The sequence below is a fragment of the Prionailurus bengalensis genome, chromosome X (assembly GCF_016509475.1).
Source record: "Prionailurus bengalensis isolate Pbe53 chromosome X, Fcat_Pben_1.1_paternal_pri, whole genome shotgun sequence".
In the NCBI taxonomy this organism is placed as follows: domain Eukaryota; kingdom Metazoa; phylum Chordata; class Mammalia; order Carnivora; family Felidae; genus Prionailurus; species Prionailurus bengalensis.
Window position 1 is genome coordinate 13,584,633 of NC_057361.1, and position 27,019 is coordinate 13,611,651.

The 27,019-nt window shown below is 40.1% G+C and overlaps 1 protein-coding gene and 1 non-coding gene across 8 annotated transcripts in view; one reads left to right on the top strand and one right to left on the bottom strand.

Moving 5' to 3' along the window:
• Positions 1–27,019, top strand: part of REPS2 (RALBP1 associated Eps domain containing 2) — a 221,226-nt gene that overhangs the window by 132,128 nt on the left and 62,079 nt on the right. For 5 of the 7 annotated variants that reach the window (XM_043570303.1, XM_043570305.1, XM_043570304.1 and 2 more), the window contains exon 13: positions 2,284–2,420. The exons of the other annotated variants lie outside the window; for them this stretch is intronic. In XM_043570303.1, coding sequence (XP_043426238.1) covers positions 2,284–2,420 — 137 coding nt within the window. The remainder of the gene's footprint in view (positions 1–2,283; positions 2,421–27,019) is intronic. 7 annotated transcript variants of the gene reach the window in all.
• TRNAK-CUU lies at positions 7,960–8,032 on the bottom strand. Its single transcript has one exon. It is a non-coding gene; the product is annotated as a tRNA-Lys (tRNA).

Sequence of the window (27,019 nt, forward strand, 5' to 3'; positions counted from 1 at the left end):
CAAATTTTATATGTTCTTTTAAGGATTGGTCTCCTGGTCTAATTTGGACCTTTTTATTTTCACTGCAACCCACTGGGTCTTTACTGAGACCGAGAGAGTCAAATTATTTTTATTTTCCTTTTTAGAATAATAAAACTTTGTAGAAATGTGAGGGGAAGAGGGAAAATCCCCATTCTGACATTACTTATATTCATTATTGTGTTGATTCCCTGCACATTTATATTGAAATTGGTTGTGGCCCTAGTTTTCCGGTATCACTTATTTGATACTCAGTTAACTTTCCATATGGAAATACAAGTGTACAGGTTACATATGGGAATAAAATGGAATGAGGTATGTGGGACGGGATGGTGTGCCTAACTATATATATGTGTTAGTGTACACACGCACACATATTATTTTTTCTTTCTTGACTGAAGAATGTCACTAAAGCCCTGTCTGGCGTAGAAAGTTCTTTTTTTTTTTCTTTAAATTTTTTTTAATGTTTATTTTTGAAGGAGAAAGACAGAACGTGAGCGGGAGAGGGGCAGAGAGAGAGGGAGACACAGAATCTGATGCAGACTCCAGGCTCTGAGCTGTTAGCACAGAGCCCAACATGGGGCTCGAACTCACAATCTGTGAGATAACGACCTGAGTGAAGTCAGTCGCCCAATCGACTGAGCCATCCAGGCGCCCCTAAATCTTTTTATTTGTTTTTAACATTTATTCATTTTTTGAGAGACACAGAGTATGAGCAGGGGTGGGGCAGAGAGAGAGGGAGACACAAAAACCGAAGCAGGCTCCAGGCTCTAAGCTGTCTGCACAGAGCCTGATGCGGGGCTTGAACTCAAGAACTGTGAGATCATGACCTGAGCCGAAGTCAAATGCTTGAAAGTTCTTTTAATTTCTAGCAGGAGTCTCCCATTTCCTTTTCAAATCAAGAGTTCCCATTTGAAAATGTTCTTTCTTATCAATTTCCTCTGACTCTGGTTGAAAGTACTAGAGCGTTCTTCGTGCTGGTTCCTACATGCCTTTGCCTTGCCCGTCATGCCACTTATTTTACAGGGACCACCCCAGAGCACGTCACATGCCATTATGGTGGCTTTATTAAAGATTGCAATCTTGCTTGACAAACAAAACTCTTCAGCCACCACAAGGAAACCCTTGAGGGAATGATTCAGGAAGGTAAAATCTTGCTATGCCCAAACCAGCTTTACCAAGAATTGAAATTGCTTAATAGTAATAGATAGATTCTGATTTTATAAATGCCTCTCTAATAGCTAAATACTGATAGCAGTTTCCTGAGGTTAATTTGTCCCTAGAACCTATCTCTGACTCAAAGGTCATTTTCTTCTTTGACATGAACTTAGCCGAGAAGCTGAGCAGAACGGATATACACATCCGCTTTTTAGAAAATCATATTGGGAACTCATCCACAAAGCTATTTCTAAGCAATAGACTGAGTTGAATTAATTTAGAAAATAATTACGTCTCTAAGTAGTTTAGCCGCTGCTACCAAAAGATTTCTTTCCTGGCTCATAGGCAGTATCAGAATATTTTAAAAATGGAATTTAGAAAGAGATTGGAGTTTGAATCGAACCTATGTAACTTTCTAGCTATGTGACCTTTGGCAAGTTATTTATTTCCTATTTCTTTAAATGTCATTATTGGAGTTACAGTCTCAGAAGTTGCCTAGTTAGTTAGGTACTGACTTGTTACCGAGGGAGGGAGAAGGTTAAGAGGATGCTTTTGCTTTGAAAATTTGACCCCCAAACTGGTCTTTCTCATGGTGAGACAGCCTCGACCCCTCCATCTGACTGATGTGTGTTTTCCTTTCCTGAATTTCACTTGTGGCATATTCCCCTGAGCATCGGATACTTACTCTCAGGTTATCTGTCCCACTTCCATATGTGCCTGTCATCACGTTTGCATGTAAACAGGAGGAAACTTCTGCAGTCTGTTAACCCATGAAGCCCTTCTGTTACAATATGGAAGTACCTAAGCAGAAGGTTTACATGTTATTCTTATTAACAGTACCAGTAGAAACTGGTTTGAATTTAGCTTTTCCTTTGGGTAAATTTAGGTCTAAGATATAATATGAACAAAGAGGTTGAAAAAGTTTCTGATTCACGGGTTGGGTGTGGGCAGTTACTGCAGATACTGGCACCCAAGGGACGGTAGAATTCATTGTTGCTTCGAGATGGGGACTGGTCAGTCCTTTGTAGTGGGTGTTTCCATTCCAACCCTACTTCAGAGACTAAAGCTTTGCTGTCTCCCTTCTGACCTCTCCTTATTTTGCTGCAGATCTTACTCTAGCACCTCCATAGAAGAGGCCATGAAAAGGGGCGAGGACCCTCCCACCCCGCCACCGCGGCCACAGAAAACCCACTCCAGAGCCTCCTCCTTGGATCTGAATAAAGTCTTCCAGCCCAGTGTGCCAGGTGAAGTGCCCCTCTGCACCCCAGTCTTTCCTTTTCCTGTGGGAGTCCGTGGATGTGTGTCTGCCACAGAGGCCTTTGTGAGTTCACTGGACGAGCAGACCTGGCCGTTTCCCATCCTGGGAAGGTCTTCGAGTTGCTATGGTATTCCTGGGAGGGAAAGCAGTTCTAGGCAGATAGATCTCCCATGTGTCTGGAGCCTTGCCCACACTTGCTATGGACCAGGAATTAAGAAATTCTGTACCAAGAGGATTAAAATACTTTAACCCCACATAGCCCACTGTGTGTGCATGGCTGGGGTCTTGTTCTCTGCTGCATTGTGGTAATTTATATATTATCTGTTATTTCCCCAACGCTTACGCGGTTCTTTTGTGAAAGATCTTGGTGATCAACACCCGGCCAGAATCTTCTCCTGTGTCTTACCCGTGTGGTGAAGATCCTGTGTCCTGGAGGGTTTAATGCTAAGGGGGCTCTGCTTTCTAAATCTGACTGATGGTTAGCTGGTTGGTGGAGGGGATTAAGGCCAGGGCTCCTCTAGGTAGCCTGCTGGGGGCCTTCTGGGGCTGGGACTTCCTTGAGGCAGCCACTGTACAGCTGGGTGGATGGTGAGGGAGGTTGGAGGGCCCTGTCTGCTTGCCTGGCTCCCTGGGAAGGGGGAGAGGTCCTCCTAGGGAACTTACAGAGCAGCAGATGAGAACCATGCCTTGGCTTTAGTGAAGGTGCTAGGATGCAGCGCCTCTTCCCAAGTGTTATTTTGGGAGCAGCGAGGGCCGTTCCGCTGACTAATGTAGGCAAGCTATAAATACAGTGATTTCCTGGAACTTTTTCTATATCTGTGTGCATTTTAAATCAAGCCAGCCTCAGATGCTAGTGATTTGCAGATTATTATATTTTCTACTAAAGCAAGAAAAGACTCTCTTTGGCTCACACATTAGCATGACCCCTGTGTCCCAGCAGAGCTCAGCATGTTTTAGTTGTTCTAATAAAGTAGTCTCCTCACAGTAAAGTTACAGATTGTTTTTTAATATACTAGAGTCTGGAACTCTCTATGAAATTTGATTCTCTGCCATGAGTTCATCAGATAAAAATTTGCCTTGCATTTTCCCCCATACTTTGATCCAAATTCTGGCATAATTTCATAGTAACTGGTATTTGAGGTGGGAGTAGCCACGGATGATGATGCTATAAAAATTTCACATGGCTGGTGGATTATGACCTAGAAGGTTTTCCTATGCATGCAAGAAGATTAAAACAATCTGGGCAGCTATCTTAATACGTTTTCCTTGGGAGGAGAGGCTGGAAGCGTGCAAGCATCTCTCTGGCTGTGCAAGCCCACGAGTGCCGACTGTGCTGGGGAATGGATGTGCTGTGGCTCTTCCGACATTGCATCACAGAATGGAAGAGACGAGGCTGGATTTGGAGTCCAGCTCAGCTGCTTATTAACTGTTTAATTTTCAGCAAGTGGCTTAATCTTTCTGCATTTCAGATTTTTAATCTGTAAAATAGGGCCAACTGTCCGCGGAGTTGTAGGGTTTTGGTGAGATGATAAACATGATCCTAATAGCAGCATGTTTGATCCATACGCACTCATTTGCACAGAAGATCATTGAGGAAAGGGAGTCTGAGGATAAAGTCCCCTGACTCCCTTGATCTCCCGTGGGATAGTTCCTTGGTGGGCTCACAGAGGGACCGAGCCCCAGTTGCCTGCTGTGGTAGAAACACAGGATTGTGAAAAACAGGGGAAGTGAGGCTAGATTGCTGAGTCAGAGTGGCCTACGGTGGACTGACTGTGTGGAGAAGAAACAGGATGGAGAGATGATGCCAAGAAGCAGGGATGAAAGAGGGAAGTGAAGAAAGTGATGAGGTGGTTGTTACATAGGAGGGCTGATGTTTATATAAAGGGAGGAGAAGGATATAGAATAAAAGACTGTAGCTACCAAAGGGAGGAGAGCCCACAGACTCGGTGTCGGATTTGGGTGGGATTTAAGGGAAGAGCTTAGAAGAGGGTGGCATTAATGCCTTCACATTTATGCAGATAGGTAACATGATATGGGGAAGGATAACAAAGGGCTGATTTGAATATTTTATTTTTTTAAAATAATCTCTACACCCAACATCGGGTTCGCACTCACAACCTGGAGATCAAGAGTCGCATGCTCTACCGACTGAGCCAGCCAGGTGCCCCGCAAAGGGCTGGTATAGAATGTAAATCTATAAAAATGAACAAGGCCACTTGGCAGTCAGGGGCAATTGGCTTTACTTTGATACCTGTAAAACAGTCTCAACTTATATTCACAGGAGTCTAGATTCTCCCAGGGCTCTAGATAGATAGGTGCTGGTATTAGACCTAAAGGTGTATGCTTTCATAGGCAGGCATTGGTATGACACGAATGCCGTGTGTAAAAGAGAGATCAGATCACCTTTGTAATAGCTGATCCAGGTTGCGGAGCCATCCTCTCAAGGCTTGAACAGCTGCTGTGTTTGAGAGAAAATAAAAACGTGTAAGAAAGTCTCTGTGGTGATGCAAGTGTACAAAACCTAGATGTAGTCAAACCTGGGACTTGTTCAGTGATGTTTAGATTTTATAGTTCTATGCTTATAGCCACAAAACATTTTATTACTGAAATTCCTGTAAGAAAAACCACACTGCGAAGGTAGTACTTTTTAGAACCTAACCTCCTGTTCCTCATCGAAACAGTTGTTTTCATAAAGCAAATATTTTTCATAACAGGGTTATCTTTTGTTCCACTACCCTCATTCCACTCTCAACAGTGACCTGCTCCAAAGCCATGCCTAAAGCTTGCAACCAGAGGACGGTGCTGGTGAACCCCCTTCAGGCCACGGAGAGCCCTCTTCCAGTCATTGGGCGTCAGTCAGCCTGGCAGGAGGGGCAGGGACTGTGTGGAGGAAACACAGCCATCCCTTTAAAGCTGCAGACCAGAAACCTTCATCACTTCCACTCAACTTTTAACTGGGGAAAGCTAGTCCCGTGGAGATAGCTGGCTGCAGGCAGCTGGGCAGTGTAGCTCCTGGTAGGGTAGCCATTTCCCGTTGACATCCCTCTTACTATAAAAGAGGAGAGTGGATGTTGGTGGACAGCTCTTTCCACCACATCCCGTATGGTCAAATACATTGAGATCCACGTGTTCAAACCATTGTGATGGCTGAACAAAACACATCCATGGGTAGATACTACCCATGGGTTGCTAATGTTTTATCTCTGCTTTAGACATCCTGATAATAAAAATCCATTCCGGGGCTAGGAAGTTATAGTACATCCATATTATGAATACTTACGAAGCAGTTAAAAAGAATAAGGTATGTGTACTAAGTGGAGACCTATCTAAGTGAAGAAGGCACAGTGCAGAATATGTATGTTCTTTTTAAATGTGTAGACAGTTTCCAGAAGGATACTTAGAAAAGTGGTAACAGTGGTTGCCTCTGGGGAAGAGAATAGGATGACTGGGAACAGAAGTGAGAGAGAAACTCACTTTTCATTGAATACCCACTTGTATCTTGGTTTTTAAGTGAGAGAGAGAGAGAGCAAGCGAGAAGAAGTGGGGGAGGGGCAGAAGGAAAGAGAGACAGAATCCCAACCAGGCTTCACGATATCAGCACAGAGCCTGATGTGGGGCTTGAACTCAAGAACTGTGAGATCGTGACCTGAGCCAAGATCAAGAGTTGGATGCTTAACTGACTGAGCCACCTACGTGCCCCTCTGCACTTGTATCTTTTAAATTTTGCCTCATATATAGATATTATTATTTTTAATGTTTTATTTATTTTTGAGAGAGCGTTATGAGTGGAGGAGGCACAGAGAGAGAGGGGGATAGAGGATCCAAAGCAGGCTCTGCACTGACAGCAGCAAGCCCCGATGCAGGGCTTAAACTCATGAACTGAACCGTAAGATCATGATCTGAGCTGAAGTTGGACGCTCAACTAACTGAGCCACCTAGGCACCCCGATATTTTAAAAATTTTACTTTTCACTCTGTAGTCGCAATGACCAGATGGTACCTGAGAGCACCAGAAATGTCCTTCCTGGCTGAGTTTACCTGTCTCAAACTTGCCTGCTATTCTCTGTCCAGGGTATTTTTATGACCAATCTGTTGCCACTTCCTAGAATGCACCTGAAATAACAGAAGCATTTTAGGACATTCTTTAAGGTTCTGATAGGTTCTTCAGATTCCTTTTGAGTGCCTTTCCAATAGTGAGGAATAGTTTTAGAGGACTTCCTCTAGCCTCCATTGTGAGATCTACGGATGGGCAAAGTGTGATAACGGCTCTCTCTTACCTTGGAATGGGGGTGTATTTTTTAGTTGGCAATCTGAGAAGAGTCTGTCTGGGGTTTCCTACAAACAAATACATTTTTCTGCAACTTGAGAAATAGGTAAACACCTTGGGAAGAAGAGATACAATATGTCTTACCAACTTAACCGTTCAAGTTCTCCGAAGGATGAATTTGCTCACACAGACGGCTTTGACCTTATAGATTTCCTTATTGTATCATTCATGTGAGTGCTACTTGGTTCTCTTTTAAAATCTAGTAGGATTATGGGATTCCTGCCCCACCCCCAAACTTTTGGGTCTGCAGTACACATCCAGCTTAATGGTTCAGTTTGGCAGTCTGGACAATTTTTTTTTAATCAAAGCTTTATTGAGATAAAATCCACACACTATAAAATTCTCCTTTTTAAAAAAGTTTTTTTTAATATTTTTTATTTTGAGAGAGAGGCAGAGACAGCGCGCGAGCAGGGGAGGGGCAGAGAAAGAGGAAGACACAGAATCCAAAGCAGGCTACAGGCTCTGGGCTGTCAGCACAGAGCCCGATGCAGGGCTCAAATTCACGAACAGTGAGATCATGACCTGAGCCAAAGTCCAGTGCTTAACCGACTGAGCCACCCAGGCACCCCTAAGATTCTCCCTTTTTAAAGTATACAATTCAGTGACTTGTAGTAGATTTACACTGTTGTGCAACCACCAGCATTATCCAGTTTTAGAACATTTTCCTCACTCTAAAAAGAAACCCCATGCTCACTAGCGGCCCCTTTTCATTCCCCTTTCCTCTTACCCCAGCTTTTGGCATCCTCTAACATACTTTCCGTTTGTATGAATTTGCCTGTTCTGGACATTCCATATTAGTGGCATCACACAATATATGGTCTTTTGTAACTGGCTTCTTTCATTGAATATAATGGTTGCGAGGTTCATTCATGTTGTAGCATGTAGGAGAACTTCATTCCTTTTATGGATGAATAATATTATATTCTATGAATATGGCACATTTTATTCATTTATCAGTTCATGGATATCCATGGGAGTGAACTTTCTGGGTTGTACGGTAACTGTAAGTTGGACATCTCAAGGAACTACCGAAGTAGTTGCACCAGTTTACCATCTCACTAGCAATCTGTGAGGACCGCAGTTTATTCTTGAAGCTCTTGTTATTGCCTGTCGTTTTTATTTTAGCCATCATGAAGTTTTATCTTATCATGGTTTTGATTTCCATTTTTTTTACTATTATTGTTTTAAAGTAATCTCTATACCCAACATGGGGCTTGAACCCATGATCACAAGATCAAGAGTCAGATGCTCTACCGACTGAGCCAGCCAGGCACCCCTTTATTTGCATTTTTCTAATGACTAATGATGAACATCGTTTCATATGCTTGTTGGCCATATTTGCACCATTTTTAGGGAAATGTCTCTTCAAAATCTTTGCGCATTTTTAAATTGGGCTGGTTGTCTTCTTATTGTTGAGTTTGTAAGGGTTCTTTATATATTCTGGATACAAGTCCCTTTTCAGATATATGATTTACAAATATTTTCTCAGTTTGTGGGTTGTCCTTTCAACCTTTTGATGGTATCCTTTGAAGTGCAGAGACTTTTAATTTTGATGAAGTCCAGTTTATTTTTTCTTTTGTCATTTGTGCTTTTGGTATCATATCTTAGAAATCATTGCTCAATTCAAGTCACAAATACTCTTTTCTTCTAAGAGTTTGATATTTTTCACTTTTACATTTAGGTCTCTGATCAATTTTGAGTTGATTTTTTGTATGTGGTGTGAGGCAGGGGTTCAAATTTTGTTTTTTGTTTTTTTTGCATGTGGCTACCCAGTTGTTCCAGTACCATTTGTTGAGAAAACTATTAATTACCTGTTTAATTTTCCTGGCACCCTTGTTGAAAAATCAACTGATCATGACCATAAAGGTTTATTTCTGGATTCTCAATTCTATTCCATTAAGCTAGCACCATACTGTCTTGATTGTTGCAGAATTGTAGTAAGTTTTGCAATTAGGACATGTGAATCTGCCCGCTTTATTCTTTTTCAAGATTGTTTTGGTTATTCTGGGTTCCTTGCATTTCCATATGAAATTTATGATCAGGTTGTCAATTTATATTAAAGGCAGCTGGGCATCTGGTAGGGATTGCATTGACTCTGTAGATCAGTTTGGTTAGTATTGCTGTCTCAACAATATTTTCCCCCAACTTTATAATGAGAGTAATTGACAAAAATTGTACACATTTATGGTCTACAACATGATGTTTTCCATCTTAACAGTATTAAGTCTTACAGTTCATGAGCACAGGATATATTTCCATTTATGTAAGTCTTTAATTTCTTTCAACAGTATTTTGTAGTTTTCACATATAAGTTTCACACTTAAAAAATTTATTGTTAAGTATTTTGTTTATTTTGATGTTAGTTTAAAGGGAATTGTTTTCTTAATTTCATTTTTTCAGTCTTCATTGCTGGTGTATAGAAATATAATTTTTTTAAGTTTATTTATTTTGAGAGAGAGAGAGCATGTGCAGGTGGTGAAGGGGCAGGGAGAGAACAGGAGAGAGTGAGAATCCCAAGCAGACTCCATACTGTCAGCGTGAAGCCCAGTGTGGAGCTCAATGTGGGGCTTGAACTTACAAACCGTGAGATCGTGACCTGAGCCTAAGTCGGATGCTTAACTGACCGAGCCACTTACGTGCCCCAAAATATAATGGGTTTTTATATATTGATCTATCTTGTAACCTTGCTAACTGGTCTCTTAGTTGTCTGGACACATCCTTGACTTAGATGATGAGTTTGGCAGCATACTCATTATTGGACTTTTAACTGCTTAAGCAATCCTGCAGCTACCACAAATCATGGAGGAAATCCCTTTTAGTGTTTGGAAAACATTTAAAGAATCATTAACTGGCTGCTTGCATACAATTGTACTTTTTCTCTGACTGGCTCAGTCAGTGAAGCATCTGACTTTGGCTCAGGTCATTATCTCATGGTCCATGGGTTCGAGCCCCGCGTCAGGCTCTGTGCTGACAGTGCAGAGCCTGGAGCCTGCTTTGTATTCTGTTGCTTCCTCTCTCTCTGCCCCTCCCCCTCCTCCACTCGTGGGACTCTCTCTCTCTCTCTCTATCTCTTCTTTCAAAAATGAATAAAACATTAAAAAAAATTAGAAGTAACACTCAGAGTTTGTAGTGACAGGGGCACCTGGGTGGCTCATTTGGTTAAGCATCCAACTCTTGATTTTGGTTCAGGTCATGATCTCCTGGTTCGTGAGTTTGAGCTCTCATGGTTCATGAGTTCGAGCCCTCCATCGGGCTCTGTGCTGGTGGCATGGAGCCTGCTTGGGATTCTCTCCCTGTCTTTCTCTTGCCCCCCCCCCCCCAAATAAGTAAACTTAAAAAGAAAGAATTTGTAGTGACAGCATTAAGGTTTCCTTTTGCACTTCTCAGTAGTTGATAGGTAAAAGGTGTTGGCTGCAGTATAGTGTCACTTGGTCCTTCTTTTTCCTGTTTCCTGTTCCTTCCGCTATGTATAGGTTTTTTTTTTCTTTTCCAATAGTTATGTGAAAGTTTCTCTACTAGCATAGTGCTGTGATTTGTGCCTGTAGAGGGTTTACAAAGGCTTGCCAAGGTGAGGGGGCAGCTAGTGCTGCAATTAGGCAGGATGCATTCTCTTTTCTATCGACCCTCTGGTTTTACAGCTTTCCCTGGCTGGCTGAGTGCTTGAACAAGGGACTGTGGGAAAGAACAGGACTAGAATACCTGGAGGATGCGGATAAAGGTATGACCTTTATTTTTAAAATGCTTATTGAGGCGCCTGTGTGGCTCAGTCAGTTAAGTGTCCGGCTTCCCCTCAGGTCATGATTTCGTGGTCTGTGGGTTCAAGCTCCGCATCGGGCTCTGGGCTGACAGTTCAGAGCCTGGAGCCTGCTTCAGATTTTGTGTCTTCCTCGCTCTCTGCCCCTCCCCTGTCTGCCGTCTGTCTCTCAAAAATAAATATACGTTAAAATGCTAATAAAACTCATTTGAGTAATAGACAAATTTTTTGTTCTGTGTACAGTGCAGACAGATCTGTTCCTTAACCTCATCTCCACCAAGCCCGCTATCCCTCTGACATTTTCTAGTCCACTCATAATATCAATTTAATGTTTTTTGTCATTAAAATAATTGGTATCACATTGTACATGTTTCCCCAACACTTTTAGGCAAGTCATTTCTTGGAGATATATCCCTGTCAGTACTGGTAATTTTGTCATTCTTTTGTATATATTCTGTATACTGGTTACTCTGTTAAAAACTGTATTAAGGAAAACTTCAAATTTATGTAAAAGTAGAAAATCCCCATCCCCAGATCAAGTGCCAGATATTGTATACTTTCATATATACATTGTATGTATCTCTAATGGATAAGGCCTTTTTCAAAAAAATCACTAAATCTTTATCATGTAACAAAATTAACAATAACCCCTTAATATCTAATATCTAGCCAATGTTCAGATTTTCTGAATTGTCTCAAGTATGTGTTTTTGTAGTGACTTGTAAATTAGTATTCAAACAAGGGCTACAATGCACATTGTGTTTGTTTTGACTATTAAGTCTCTTTTAATCGATAGGGACTTCCTACAATCTGTTCCTCCCCCCCCCCCCCACCAGTTGGTATTTATTCATCCGTAAGAAAATCATCTCCCACATTCCACATTCTATATTTGGCTTGTTGTCCTTCTGTCTTTTGTATTTCTTACAAACTGGTAGGTAGATCTAGGCTTGATTAGAATCACATTCTAGTTTTGGCAAGAATCATTACTGGTGATGCTGTGTATTTTCTACTGCATCACAGTAGGAGGCCTCTGATGTCTAATGCCTAGGTTTTTGTGATGTTTGGTTTATCAGTGGGTTCATGAAGTTTTAGCCTGGTTCATCCATTATCATCGAGATCCCCCACAGCCTTTCATATAATCGTTTTATCAGGTATTGAGCTTCATTGCCTTTATCCAGTGGTGCGTTGGTCAATGTTTAACTGGCTGTCTGCCAATTTTTATGGTATAAACACTCCTTCCACAGCCAATTTCTTTCATTCTTGCTGATGTGTCACTAAATGTGGGGTTGGAACAGGTGTACTGAGTTGGCTCTCAGAAGCTGGTATGAGCTGTTTCCAGCAAACTACTGTTTAGATCCATTATTTCTTTGGTAGTTGCAAAATAGTGATACTCTATTTCTTTTACCTTTATTAATTTGGGCCGTATTTACCCATGTACCTGTTGATAGACCTTTTGCTTATGACTGTTACGAAACTTTTGAACTGAAGAATACCATAAACCAACACAGTTCTCAGTGTATCACTAAATTCCTTATATGCATTTTGGTTTCAAGAGTTATATGAAAGCTGAAATAGATTGCAGTAAGGGTGACCAGCAAAAATGTCTTCTCATTTAACCAATGTTCACTGAACACTTACTGTGTACTAGGTACTCTGGAGAATTCTAAGAAGAATATGGAGATGGCCCTACATTCTGCCAATCACTATTAGAGTTGTATGTGAGAAGGGCATTGAGTCTGGGCAGTCTTTTTTTTATTTTATTTTTAAAATTTATTCAGTTTTGAGAGAGACAGAGCACGAATAGGGGAGGGGCAGAGAGAGGGAGACATAGTATCTGAAGCAGGCTCCAGGCTCAGAGCTGTCAGCGCAGAGCCCAACGCGGGGCTCGAACTCATGAAACTGCAAGATCATGACCTGAGCCGAAACAGAGAGCCGGATGCTTCTAACTGACTGAGCCATCCAGGCGCCCCAAGGGTTAATTTTCTTTTGCTCAACTCTCTTGTCACCTCCCTGCTCAAAACTTTTCATGTCTTTCTATGTAAACACCAAATTCCTTTGTCTTAACAGCTGGACCTAAAGCCATGACAATACATGAATTCAGTAAGGGTCAAGCACCTTGGCTGGGAATGCTTGGGGGGGAGGGTATTTTAGGAGTAAGTGGAGAACGGAAGTCTAACATTTGCTGACTGACCAGAAAGAATGGAAACTAGGGGAGGAGTTCGCCAACTGTGTTTTTAGGAAGTCTTAAAACAGTTCATTGCAGTGGTAGGATTAATCCAGGTTGCAAAAGGTGGAGTGATTGAGAAACTTTGGTATGGAATAGTTGTCATCACAAACTCATTTTGAAATGTTTCAGACTTAAATGTCATATTTTTAAAAAATTCTTGGTGGAAAAGAGACTGTACCAAGGTAATAGAATCTTTTCCTAGGTTGCCTGCTCCTAGGCAGGCAACAGCTAGTGTTTTGAACCAACCTAAGGAGTTTCATAGTAACATGATTAGGAGAAACGCATTTATGTAAATGTAGTACAAGAAATGAAACTTGAACTTTACCGCTTAGTTAATTCTCATGCGTTTTTGTTGCGTAACTCTGCTTGTGTTTTCATCTGGGACCTAGTTAACCTGTATCACATATCCCATGGTGTAAGAAGGAGTTACTGGAAAAAACTGGCAAGCAAATTCTGGAATCAGAAAGTGTCAATGCTCAAAGAGAACTTAAATGTTATCTTGGCCAACTCTCACATACTATAGGCAGTGATGCTGAGATCCAGAAATGTAATGGCTTTGTTCTTCATCAGAATTCTCTCTGTTCAGGTCTTTGTTGTAGCAGAGAAAGCAGTCTATATTAATTTAATTTGGGTAGCACACCTTATTATTTTTCTATAGGTAATAATACACCTAAAGTTAAGAGATACATTGAAGAATAGATATGGTGCCCACTATATGCCAAGAAACTAATAGTATTTTCCTGTGTTTTCTTTTATGTGATTTACAGTGTTGGGCCAATTTCCTGAGGTTCTTTAGCTAGACAGGAAAGAAAAGTTTTGCCTTCATAAATACTTGGAGATCTTATATCTCATATATAGTATCAACAACTTTATTTTTTAAAATTTATTTGAGAGAGAGAGCGTGCGTGTGGTGGTGGGGGTGGGGGTGAAGGGCAGAGAGGGAGAGAGAGAATCCCAAGCAGGCTCTGCACTCTCAGCACAGAATCCACCATGGGGCCCAATTTCACATGATTTCTCAGATCATGACCTAAGCTGAAAGCAAGAGTCTGACCTTAACCAACAGAACCACCCAGGCATCCTAACAACTTTAAATATATATAAAAAAAGAAAGGAAGGGGCACCTGGGTGGCTCAGTCGGTTAAGTGCCTGACTTCAGCTCAGGTCACGATCTCGCGGTCCGTGAGTTCGAGCCCTGCGTCGGGCTCTGGGCTGATGGCTCAGAGCCTGGAGCCTGCTTCTGATTCTGTGTCTCCCTCTCTCTCTGCCCCTCCCCCGTTCATGCTCTGTCTCTCTCTGTCTCAAAAATAAATGAAACGTTAAAAAAATTTTTTAAAAAGGAAAGGAATAGTGTACTGAATCCCTGGCCTCAACAGTGGTCAACTATGGCCCATTTTGTTTATGTTCTCTCTCCCATATGATTAATTATACTTTTTTCCCCCCACCCTTAGCTTTAAAAGAACTATTGAGATGTAATTTTCAGACCATAAAGTTCATCTGTTTTACAGTGTACAGCTCCATGATTTCCAGTAAATTTATCAAATTGTGATGTTACTATACTCCAGTTTTAGAATCTTTTCAGCACCCCAGTAATATTCGTCATGCATGTTTACAGTCAATACCCATGCCCAGCCCCAGATAACCAGTAATCTACCTCCAGTTTCCATAGACTTGCCTTTTCTGGACATTTCATATAAATAAAATCATAACACTATGGGGTCTTTTGTGTCTAGCTTTCTGTATTTTGTATGATGTTTTTGAGGTTCATCGAAGTTGTAGCATGTATCAGTATTTCTTTTTTTTTATTGTGGAACAGTTTTCCGTTGTATGGATATACCACATTTTGTCTATCCATTCTTCAGTTTGATGGACATTTGAGTTTATACTTTTTACCTTTTATGAATAAGGCTGCCATGAACACTTGCATGCAAGTCTTTGTGGGAACATATGTTTTCATTTCTCTTGGCATAGTACCTACAAGTGGAATTACTTGGTGTATGGTGAATTTAAGAAACTGCTAAACTATTTTTTAAAGTGGCCATACCATTTTACATTTCCACCAGCCGGTGTACGAGAGTTATTGTTTCTTCACATTTTCACCAATACCTTACTATTTTTTAAAATTATAGCTATCTCAGTAGATGGGAAGTGGTATTTCATTTTGTGGTTTTGATTTCTTGATTTCTTTTTCCCTGATGACTAATGATGTTGAGCATCTTTCCATGTGCTTACTAATGATTCCTATATCTTCTTCGGTGAAATGTCTGCTAAAATCATTTATCCATTTTTAAATTGGGTGTTTGTCTTCTTCTTGTTGAATTCTGTATTCTGGAGTTCTTTGTATATTCTGCATACAAGCCATTTATTAGATACGTGATTTGCAAATACATTTTCTCATTTTGTGACTTGTCTTTGCATTTTCTTAATGGTATATTTTGAAGCAAAAATGTTGCACGTTTCAGTAAAGTACAGTTTATCAATTTTGTCCTGTTTAGATTATGCTTTTGGTGTCCTATATCTAAGGAATCTTTGCCTCACCCCAGGTCTTGAAGCATTTCTACTCATCCTTCCTAAAAATGTTACAGTGTTAGCGCTTCTATCTCTGATTCATTTTGATTTAATTTTTGTATGTAATATGAGGTAAGGGTAGAAGTTCATTTGTTCGTACGCGGATATCCAGCACTATTTGCTGAAAATCTCTCCCTATTGAATTGCCTTGGCTCCTTTGTTTAAAATCATTTGACTGTAAATATAAGGGTTTGTTTGTGGACTCTGCATTCTCTTTATTGATCTGTATGTCCTTTTGACAGTACTCCACTGAATATTTTTTATTTTAGAGCATGTGCGTGCATGTGAAAGTGGGGGAAGGGCAAAAGGAGAGGGAGAGAGCATCTCAAGCAGACTCCAAGCTCAGCCCAGAGCCCAGTGTGGGGATCGATCCCGCTAACCGTGCGTTACGACCCGAGCTGAAATCCTGAGTCAGACACTCAACCGACTCACCCACCCAGGTGCCCCTGAATATTTTTTAAAGCAAGGGAGTCATGTGTAGTCTTGTGTAGAGGTAATAACATGACTCAGGAGGCTAAATATTTGCTACAGTGACACATTTTTAGATCGTGTCTAACATTTATCTGAGTTTGTGGTATATTGCATATTCAGAAGCATCCTTTTAGTTCCTTGAAGTTGCGGTACTTTTCTTTACAACTTTCTGACGTGCTTATTCCCTGGATATACAGTAACACTTGTCCAGCTGTTTATCCCCTATCCCAGTGACCTTTGTGCTCTTTACCATTACCTATGCTATGGGTTCAAAATGTGATACTGATTACTGCATCATAGTAGCCTTAATGATGTCCTTTTACTTCTCTGTCCTTAATTTTCTCATCTGCAAAGTGGAAGAATTGAATTTGACCTCATTACTTTTTAACCAACTCAGTCATTAATATTTTCCCTGTTGAACAGTTCCAAGTCATGTGTAAATTCCTGTCTTTGAATTGGTGAAAGATAATTGTGTTGAATAGAGAATTTAATAAGCTTGTGTGTTTAGGGGGAAATGGGGCCTTGTCAGTGGATCAAGGCAGCTATTTTGTTGGAAGAGTACTCCTGGCAAATATTTGGTCATACTCATAGGTGTGTGTGACCTACGAACCCATCACTGTGTGTAACTGGGTGATTAGGAGATAGGCATAGACTCACACGTGCTTTTATGATTAGAAAGGAAAGGAAGTACATTGTCTATTACAAAGAAATAGCCATTTTAATGGATTCCAAGAAGAGGAATGGTCCTTCCTGATGAAATCCTTGAAGCTTTGCTTATGGCTAACTCTACTTGATTGATACTTAAGTGTTGGTCCCACTGGTAGACTCCTTTCAACATTTTCCATCCTTTAAGTGTTTTCTTTTCCTTTGGCATTTGAATGCTTTTATTTTCTTCATAAAATATTCCTAGTTTGGGGGGATGGGAGGCCTTTTCACAGCTGAAGTTATTCCAAGTTTCACTCCCCTGAAGAATTGACTTTCTGTTCCTTGCAGCTATCCAACGCCACATCTGCTTTATTTCCACTTAGTAATTTGGAACACGTTTTCATTAAGTCATTGATTTGGGGCTTTGTAAAAATCTGAAGGAAATGAGTATATAGATAGTAACATATATGAATAATATTTTGTCTGGAAATTTCTTTTTCTTTTTTTCTTTTTAAGAGAGAGACACAGAGCGTGAGCAGGGGAGGGCAGAGAGAGAGGGAGACACAGAATCTGAAGCAGGCTCCAGGCTCTGAGCCATCAGCGCAGAGTGCCAAGTGGGTCTCGAACTCACAAACCGCAAGATTGTGACCTGAGCCAAAGTCAGACACTTAACCACCTGAGCCACCCAGGTGCCCCTGTCTGGAACTTTCTTAGCATAATAAAAGGATGAATTTTAGAGGTTAGAGTTTGGGATGAAGACACTAGAAACCGGAGATTCAGCAGATCAGTGTTAGAAAATGCACATCTTTCAATAAATTAATAAACACCAGAAATTATTACTGTGTTTTTTGAGTTTAGGATTAAATAGCAGTTTCTTTTATGAACTTTTAAATCTTGTTTTCAGGATTTGGGTATCATTTTTTTTTTCTGATTACACATGCAAAAATTATTTTTTGGGGGGAGATGGAGAGAGCACGCACAAGCTGGAGAGGGGCAGAGGGAGAAGGAGAGAGAAAATCTTAAGCAGGCTCCATGCCCAGTGCAGAGCCTGGTGTGGGTTTCAGTCCCACGACCGCGAGATCATGACCAGAGTCCAAATCAAGAGTTGGACGCTTAACCGACGGAGCCACCCAGGCACCCCCAACTTATAAAAAATTTTTGATTTGACAGAGCCTTGCTGATACCTGGTGTTCGACCTGTTAACTGTGAGATTTTAGGAATAAACCTGCAGTTGCTTCACGAGGATGGTAGCTTTTAATGTATGCATCAAAAGTGTTCTCCTCCCCTCTTCTTTCCTTCTCTTCCCTTCCGGGCAAGCAGGTGTTACTCTTAACAGGTACGTTGTCATCTTTTGCATGTGTATGCTAGATTACTCAGCCAAAGTATTTTTTCAGTTTCACTTTGCATGAAGGTATATGTTTTCACTCTTTAAAATTGATTAGGGCATGCTGGATAAAATACTTGAATCCAATTTAAGGTCATGAATGGACTGAAACTATTATAAGAGGAGATTATTTTACTAAATTCAATTTCAGTTATTCATGCACCATGTGAATACTTACTATGCACAAGGCAGTGTGTTTAGGTGCTGTGGGAGATAAAAAGATGAACTGGATTTAAAATTGGTAGAATGAACCTAGATTAATATCACTTATTGTTAAAGGAAATGAACATGGTCATAAACACGAAGAAGAGATTTTTCAGCATGAACCAAATAGGCAAAGATGCAGGAGCCCATGCCTTTTTTTTTTTTTTGAAAGAGTGGCAGCTAAGGGGAAACCTGAGGCTTTGGGTGCACTCTTGACTCTGCCTGCCTCCTTCTAGAAGTTGTGTGTGCAAGTAGTCAAATCTTGAGATTTCTTATTGATACTCCAAATCTGGAGTGAAATAAAGTGAGTGGGTGCTCTTAGTTTCACCTTCTCTTGACCGAGGGTCAGTGGACATGACTTCTGGAAAGAGAGGGAAAAAGCTGGAAAAGTGAATAATCTCAGCTGGTATCTGGATATGGTGGAAGGGAAGGCCCAGGGCTCTGTGTTGAATTGAGGGGACACACTGAAGTCTGGGAAGTACCTCCAAGGCTATTGATGAACCTCAAGACTTGAGAGAATATACTCTGCTACAGTTTTTTATATTCTTTTGGTATTCACACTGCAAAATAACATATTTGTATAACCTCTTGTTGACTTTTCAGTTTTAGTCATCATCTACTGCCTTCCCTTTCTAGCATCTTTCTCCTCTTTCACCCTCCCAGTACACTTATATTAGAATTTTGGTTAGATCAGTAGTATTTAGGGTAGTATTATGGCTATGTAAGCCATATAGTAAATTACTGACTTTTCTTACTTGGACAGATTTTTGTTGGCTTTGGAGTGAATAATCAACTTGTTTCTTTTCAATGTACTTGGCCCTGAATCAACTGCAGACTCTCTCAATTTTCTAAAGTTCCTTTTATGAAATTCTGACACAGGTATTAGTTTCATCTGTTTGAAGAAATGTAGAGTGATTGTCTTCTGTGCCTCATACTTAGTTTTCATCATGGCATCCCCCATCTGTGTCATCCAAGGATTTTCTTCTTTCTCCCGTGTTGGATCTCTTTTATCCTGTTCTCATCTTTTGCTCTTTCTTGGTTTACTCTCTTGCTTTGGTAGAACACATCCTTGAGTAGTTTCTCGGAAAGGGTGCATGGAGCTCAATATGAGACCCTGAATGTCTAAAAATAACTTTACTTGAACTGTCATGCAGGCTGCTCTTTTGGGGAAAGCCATCAGTTGGAAATCAGTTTTCTTCAGAATTTTCATGGCATTGTTCCAATGAATTCTAGCTTCCAGTGGTATCTTAAAAGTCTAAAACCTTTTGGACTCTTGATCCTTTGGATGCGGCCTCCCCTCCTCTTCCACCCACTGCAGGAAACTTGTAGAATCTTTTATTTTGAAATTTCATATCGATGTGCCTTGCCCTGGGTCTGTTTTCTTCCATTGTCCTGGGCACTCTGGGCTTTTTTAATTTAGAAACTCGTATTCTTCATTTCTGGGAAGTTTTCTTGGACTAGGTGATTTTTTTCCTGCTATTTACTCTCTCTCTCTCTCTTTTAATTTTATTTTTTAAATTTACATCCAAATTAGCATATAGTGAGGGGCGCCTGGGTGGCGCAGTCGGTTAAGCGTCCGACTTCAGCCAGGTCACGATCTCGCGGTCCGTGAGTTCGAGCCCCGCGTCGGGCTCTGGGCTGAGGGCTCAGAGCCTGGAGCCTGTTTCCGATTCTGTGTCTCCCTCTCTCTCTGCTCCTCCCCCGTTCATGCTCTGTCTCTCTCTGTCCCAAAAATAAATAAATGTTGAAAAAAAAAAATAAAAAAAAAACAAATTAGCATATAGTGCAACAATGATTTCAGGAGTAGATTCCTTAATGCCCCTTACCCGTTTAGCCCATCCCCCCTCCCACACCCCCCCCAGTAACCCTCTGTTTATTCTCCATATTTGTCTCTTATGTTTTGTCCCCCTCCCTGTTTTTATATTATTTTTGCTTCCCTTCCCTTATGTTCATCTGTTCTGTGTCTTAAAGTTCTCATATGAGTGAAGTCATATGATACTTGTCTTTGACTAATTTTGTTTCGCATAATGCCCTCTAGTTCCATCCACATAGTTGCAAATGGCAAGGTTTCATTCCTTTTGATTGCCAAGTAATACTCCATTGTGTATATATATATGTGTATATATATACCACAACTTCTTTATCTGTTCATCCATCGATGGACATTTGAGCTCTTTCCATACTTTGGCTATTGTTAATAGTACTGCTATAAACATGAGGGTGCATGTGTCCCTTTGAAACAGCACACCTGTATCCCTTGGACAAATACCTAGTAGTGCAATTCCTGGGTCGTAGGGTAGTTCTATTTTTAATTTTTTGAGGAACCTCCATACTGTTCTCCAGAGTGGCTACACCAGTTTGCATTCCCACCAGCAATGCAAAAGAGATTCTCTTTTCCTCATCCTTGCCAACATCTGTTGTTGCCTGAGTTGTTTATGTTAGCCATTCTGACAGGTGTAAGGTGGTATCTCAATGTGGTTTTGATTTGTATTTCCCTGATGATGAGTGATGTTGAGCCTTTTTTCCTGTATTGGTTGGCCATCTGAATGTCTTCTTTGGAGAAGTGCCTGTTCATGTCTTTTGCCCATTTCTTCACTGGATTGTTTGTTTTTTGGGTGTTGAGTTTGATAAGTTCTTTGTAGATTTTGGATACTAACCCTTTATCTGGTATGTCATTTGCAAATATATTCTCCCATTCTGTCAGTTGCCTTTTAGTTTTGCTGATGGTTTCCTTCACTGTACAGAAGCTTTTTATTTTGGTGAGGTCCCAGTAGTTCATTTTTGCTTTTGTTTCCTTGCCTCCAGAGATGTCTTGAGTAAGAAGTTGCTGCGGCCAAGATCAAAGAGGATTTTGCCTGCTTTCTCCTTGAGAATTTTGATGGCTTCCTGTCTTACCTTTAAGTCTTTCATCCATTTTGAGTTTATTTTTGTGTATGGTGTAAGAAAGTGGTCCAGGTTCATTTTTCTGCATGTTGCTGTCCAGTTTTCCCAGCACGACTTGCTGAAGAGACTGTCTTTATTCCATTGGATATTCTTTCCTGCTTTGTCAAAGATTAGTTGGCCATATGTTTGTGGGTCCATTTCTGGGTTCTCTATTCTGTTCCATTGATCTGAGTGTCTCTTTTTGTGCCAGCTATTTACTCTCTTTTTGTGGAACTTTTATTTGGATGTTATCCTACTTTCTTTAAGATATCCTTATATTATCTTTGAAACTTTCTATTAAGCTTTCCATTTCTGCTCTCATGTTTTTGATTTCCAGGTGCTCTTTTTAATTATTTGACTGGTTTTTTTTTTCAATAGCATCTGAGTATTTCATCTTTGCAAATAATCTCTCTTACCTTTTACTGAGGATTTCCCTAATGACTCTTAGAAATTTCATTCCTTACTTCCACTCCATTATCTGTCTTCTCAGTAGAATAAAGATTCATGAGGGTAGGCCTTTTTTCCTGTTTTTTTTTTCCACTGATGTTTTCCCAGCACTCCGAACAATGCCTGACACATGGTAAATGTTTAAATATTTCTGGAATAAACTGAATGATTGTTATGATGATACTAATATACATTATATTTTTTCTCCTAATATAGATCTACTCTCTTTAGATTAACTTTTTCTATTCTTACTGCTCTTAGATTAGAAATTTTCTGCAGCTATCTGGTAATACTTCATCATCTGTTTCTATTTAAGAAAAGGGGTAGGGGTGTCTGAGTGGCTCAGTTGGTTAAGTGTCTGACACTTGGTTTTGGCCCAGGTCATGATCTCACGATTTGTGGGATCGAACCCCACATCGGGCTCTGCACTGCCAGTGTGGAGCCTGCTTGGGATTCTCTCTTTCTCCCTCTCTCTCAAAATAAATAAACTTAAAGACAAAATAAAGGTGGTAAAAAAGCTCATTGGACTATACGGGTAAATGGATAGGACTTGCCACCTTTGGGTTTCATGGTAGAATGATATGACTTGTTGGAGATCTCTGAATGTTGGTATCTAGATCTTCCTTCTTGGCTGGTCTAGTTCCCTGGAGCACTTCTTTCAGTCTCTGGATACAGAAGTTTGAGAGCAGAGAGGAATTGGGTTGGAAGTCTCAGCATCCAGAATTCATATATTTATTAGATCCCCCTGTTTTCAGTATGGCCTCATGCCTTCATCTCGGCCAGGTGTCCTCCCTGGAGAAGAAAAATATTTCTAGCCTTTTGCTGGAGTGGGAAACATGCTGCAAATATGCAGAATGTGGGAGAAATATCTTAGGATCTAACTGCTCTGATGGATCATGGTCCTGTAGTTCTTAGATTAGTTCAAATAGATATTTGTTGGATACTTACTATATTCTGAGCTATTAAGGTGAAGTAGGGGTAGGGCATGGATACTACAGGTAGAGGGGACCACAGGAGCAGGGATGCTGAAGCCAAAAGCTGCATGAGGTATAGCTGGAACCTGATCTTCAAGGGTATTGTGAAGGTATACCCTTCTAAAGGGTAGGAAGTAGGATTCACTGTTAGTTAATTTTGTTTATTTTTTATTGCTTTCTTCATTTTACCCCTACTTCCCGAGGAGTTTGATGTCACTGATTCTTGAGAACTGAGGGGCTTGTGTGGTACAAACTGATTAGTCTCTGCTTTCTCTACTGCTGATTTAGGCATCAGCCACTCATCTCTTTTCCCAGTTTCAAATTTAAACAAGGAAGTTTAAACAGTTCTTTTCACTGTTAATGAGGTAAGAGTGAGATTAGTTGCACATATTCAAGCTACTATCTATACTCAAAAGTCTTACTATGGGGCATTTAATAAATTTCAGGATAGTAAAGAAACTAGGAATCTTACACAGTATCAGGCCAAGATTATAGTTTAAAGTGATCCCAAGTTGGTAAGTGTCTTCAAGTTTCTGGTTCTGGCAGACATAGTAGAGAAGGAACCCACTTTCCACACAGAGCCCAAAGTATTTCTTCAGGTAAAGTTTCAAGGGATATGCATTTAGAGTCAAAGGTTGCCAAGCACTCTAGGAAATAGACCAGTAGGAGAGATAGATAGCAGGAGCAGCAAAATAGTAGTAAATACAAGGGCCTCAGATTGTGGGATTATCAGACACACACTGTTACATAAATATGTTTAATAATTTGGGGAAAAAAGGAAGTGGAGAAAATGAGTACATAGCCAAGAAATTATAAAAATGAAAAAAAGCCCTTTGAAAAAAGATCAAATAGAACTAGAAATGAAACAGTCATTGAAATAAACCTAAAGACAGGATTAACAGGGCATTAAGCACAGCTGAAGAGGGAATTGGTCAATGGAACAGTAGATATTAGAAAATTATCCAGAACACAGCACAGTTTAGACAAAGAGCTCCAGAAGGAGAGGTAGAGAAACTGGCAGAAAGACAGTACTTGAAGAATCACTCAGAGTTTCCCAGAATGAACGGGATGCCACATGGTTTAGAAATTCCAGTGAAGCTCAGTAGGTGTTGAAAGAAAAAGAAGATGAAGAACTAGGCAGACTCAGCGTCAGGTTCAGTACTGCAGAGCACCGCAAACAGAGAAGACCGACTACTTAGCAAAAAACGATTCTATGGACACCTGACTCCTCGGCAGCAGCAATGGAGGCCAGAAGACTGCGAAATGTTATTTTTAATGTGCTGCGAGAAAGTAGCTGTCCATCTAGAATCTAGACCCAGGGAAATAATCTCTTAAGAATGAGGGTGAAATAAAGACTTTCAGTCCCACAAATGGAGTAAGCTTGCTACTAACAGACGCTCAATGAAAGAAATTCTAAAGGATGAATTTCAAACGGAAGGTACTATCATAAAAGAGATTGTAATGGAAATTAGGAAAGTTGTAAAACTGAATGAGAACATATCAGAAACCTGTGATTCTTGGAAGAAAATTTGTAACGCTAAATGCTTATGTTAGAAAAGAAGAAACACTGGAAATTGAGCTTGGCTACTGTTTTTACGCTAGAAAAAGAACAATAGGATAAGCCTAAAGAAAGAAAATGCAAGATGAGCGAACATTAATGAAACAAAGGAGGCAGGCAATACAGAGGCTCAGGAAAGTTTTTTTTTTAATTTTTTTAACATTTATTTATTATTGAGAGACAGAGAGAGTGTGAGCGGGGGAGGGGCAGGGGAGAGGGAGACACAGAATCTGAAGCAGCCTCCAGGCTCTGAGCTGTCAGCACAGAGCCCGACGCGGGGCTCGAACTCACAAACTGCGAGATCATGACCTGAGCCAAAGTCAGACGCTTAACCGACTGAGCCACCCAGGTGCCCCAAGTTTTTTTTTTTTTTTTTTTTAAAGAGTAATAAAATGGTCAAATGTCAAGTGAGCTCAGTGAAGGGAAAGTAGAGTGATGATACAAATAGTATGAGGAATCAAAAACAAAAGTTAGGTGCACGGAGATTAAGATGAGTAGAGGAGGGCGTAGGAGTTCCTTTATGGCAATAAATATGAGCCTTTAGACAATAAATGTCTAGAAAAATAAAATTTCTCAAAACTGACTTAAGAATTAGAAAGTCTGAATAATCCTGTAACAATTAAAGAAATGAAATCATTAAAAATCTTGTTTCAAACAAAACTTCAGGCCCAGATAGTTCTGCTGGCAAGTTGTACCTGACATTCAACATTAGCAACAAAAACAATCTTTGATCTTACACAGCCTGTTCCCGAGCACACATGGGGAACATTTTCTGGCTGAATCAGGCCTGACAGACAACTACATGAGAAAGGAGACTTACTGATCACAGTCTCATTTATGAATATGGTTGGCAAAAATCCCAAGCACAATATTAGCCAACTAAATCTAGCAGATCTAAAAACCTGACCAAGTTGGGATTATCGTAGGCTGGCAAGGGTGCTTTCACATTTAAACATGTATAATGTAATTTATCATAGTAACTAATTATCAGGGGAAAAATCATACCATCATCTCAGTGGATGGAGATGCAACTTTGGTTAAAAATCATCAACAAATTATAAAAAAAAATCTCAACAGGTGGGAATTTTCATAATTCGTTATAGCGTTTCTACAAGAAACCTACGGAAAGTACCATACTAATGGTGAAATAGTGACAGCCTTACCTTTGAGATCAAAGAAGGTAAGAATGCCCATATGATCATTACAAGTCAACTTTATAGTAGATGTTCTTGCCAGGTAAGATAAAAAACACAAAATAGGTAAAGGTACTGAAAAGAGGCAACAGAATTACTGTTCATGTTTGTAGGTGATACGATTTTATCCAAAAGTATATGCAGAAACACCCTCATACCATCTTTTATAAAGATAGGGCATTTGTTTTTTTAATTAAAAAATAGCACAAATGAAATGCACCAGACCCGAATATGATGTGTAGGTCCTGTATCCGAGTACACTAAGCGGGAACAGTGAGACCCACAACTCACCTGCTTGGTTTCCTGCCTCTCAGGGATCACTGTCTTTTGTTGCTTGGTTTCCTAGTGTCTTGAAAACTGTCGTTTTCTGTGTTTTGTTCTAGTGTTGAAAACTGTTGTTTCATATAAAAAACGTGTTTGTTTTTGGCTGTTTCAAATGGGAGGATAAATCTGGTCTTTGTTACTCCCTCTTGGCTGGAAGCAGAAGTTTAATTAAGCGGCTTATCGATTCTTAGGCCTCTTTTGTTAATAAAGGGTGATTTTTAACACACAGTTTGTTCTGGTGCAAGGCTTTTCCTTTAAAAGCACGTGTAGATTTTTCAAGTTTTGTTTTAAAAGAAACCGGTAATTTAAAGGCCCAATCCTGAGGACCTTTAGAGTTGGGACCCTGAGACGGATAATTCCTGAGGCTTTTGTTTTTCTGCTGCTACACGCTTTGTTATTGAAGACTGTCCAAGGTCTTACCACCACTGGAGTTGTGACCCGCTGATGTGTTTCATAAATTTTAATGAGAGACAGATTGAGAGAGGTCATTGATGGACCCACATGGTTGTACCATATCTCTGCCCTGGCTCAGAATGCAAATCTCTGTGAAATTACTCTTAAGTTACCTTTGTGGAAAGCCCCAAACTCCATCTTTGGGCATGTCTGGTCTAGCTAGGTCAGATCAAAAGTGATTTACAAAAACTTTTATGTTCTTGGCACATTGCTATGATTTATTTTTAAGTCACAGAAAATTGTCCAAATATTAGCACACATATTATAGAATTGCCAATAAGCTGTGTACAGTTATATAGAGCACAGTGTGCTTTTTAAAGGAGTTTGTAAAGAATATGGTTTAACTTGCCAGTGTGTGATAATAAAGTTATTTCTTGTGTGTGATTTTGGACTTGATTTATAATTCACTAGCAGATGTTTATTTTCATTGTTAAGTTATAATTCAGACATTCTTGGCTTAACTCAAATTTTCTCTAGATCTTACAAAATTAAAAAAAAAATTAGACTGAAACTTCCCTTCAAAACATCCTTCAAATGGGGCCAGATTATTTTAGAAACAGATTTTCTTATTTCTGCTAATAAGGATCAGGGAGAGAAAAGGCAATTGAGATCTTTGAAGGGTCTGTAAACATCATTTTAGTCCGTCTCTTCCAGCGTCCCCTGCTGCTGTCAGACCTACTCGCTTACAGGGCAGTAGAGCTGCGTCACGGGAACTCTGGCTCCCTTCGTTTCTGTAGCCTCCTTGCTGAGCTAATGAGCAGTGTAGTGGCCGGGAGACAGGGAGACATGTTAGAGAAACCTAAGGGCCTAGATGATTGGAAACTAAATAATTAACATCAGAATAATGAGGGATTGACCGCCTTTCCCGTGCTGGGTTCCAGTGCTTTGATCAAAAGGTGTCTTTTCCTTACTGTTTTATATGGTCTTAATCACAACAGCCTATATAAATAATTGGATTTGGAGAAGGTAGGATCCAGATGAAAAAGGGATTAGAAATAGCATGTGCTTTTTTTTTTTAAATTAAGCCTTCAGATGGATTTTAATAACTTAAACATGTTAACTGCAATTGCTATTCCTAGTTAAGAAGTGGAGGGGTATTTGTTTTGTGTTTGGGAATTCTTAACAGTATGTGTTTTTC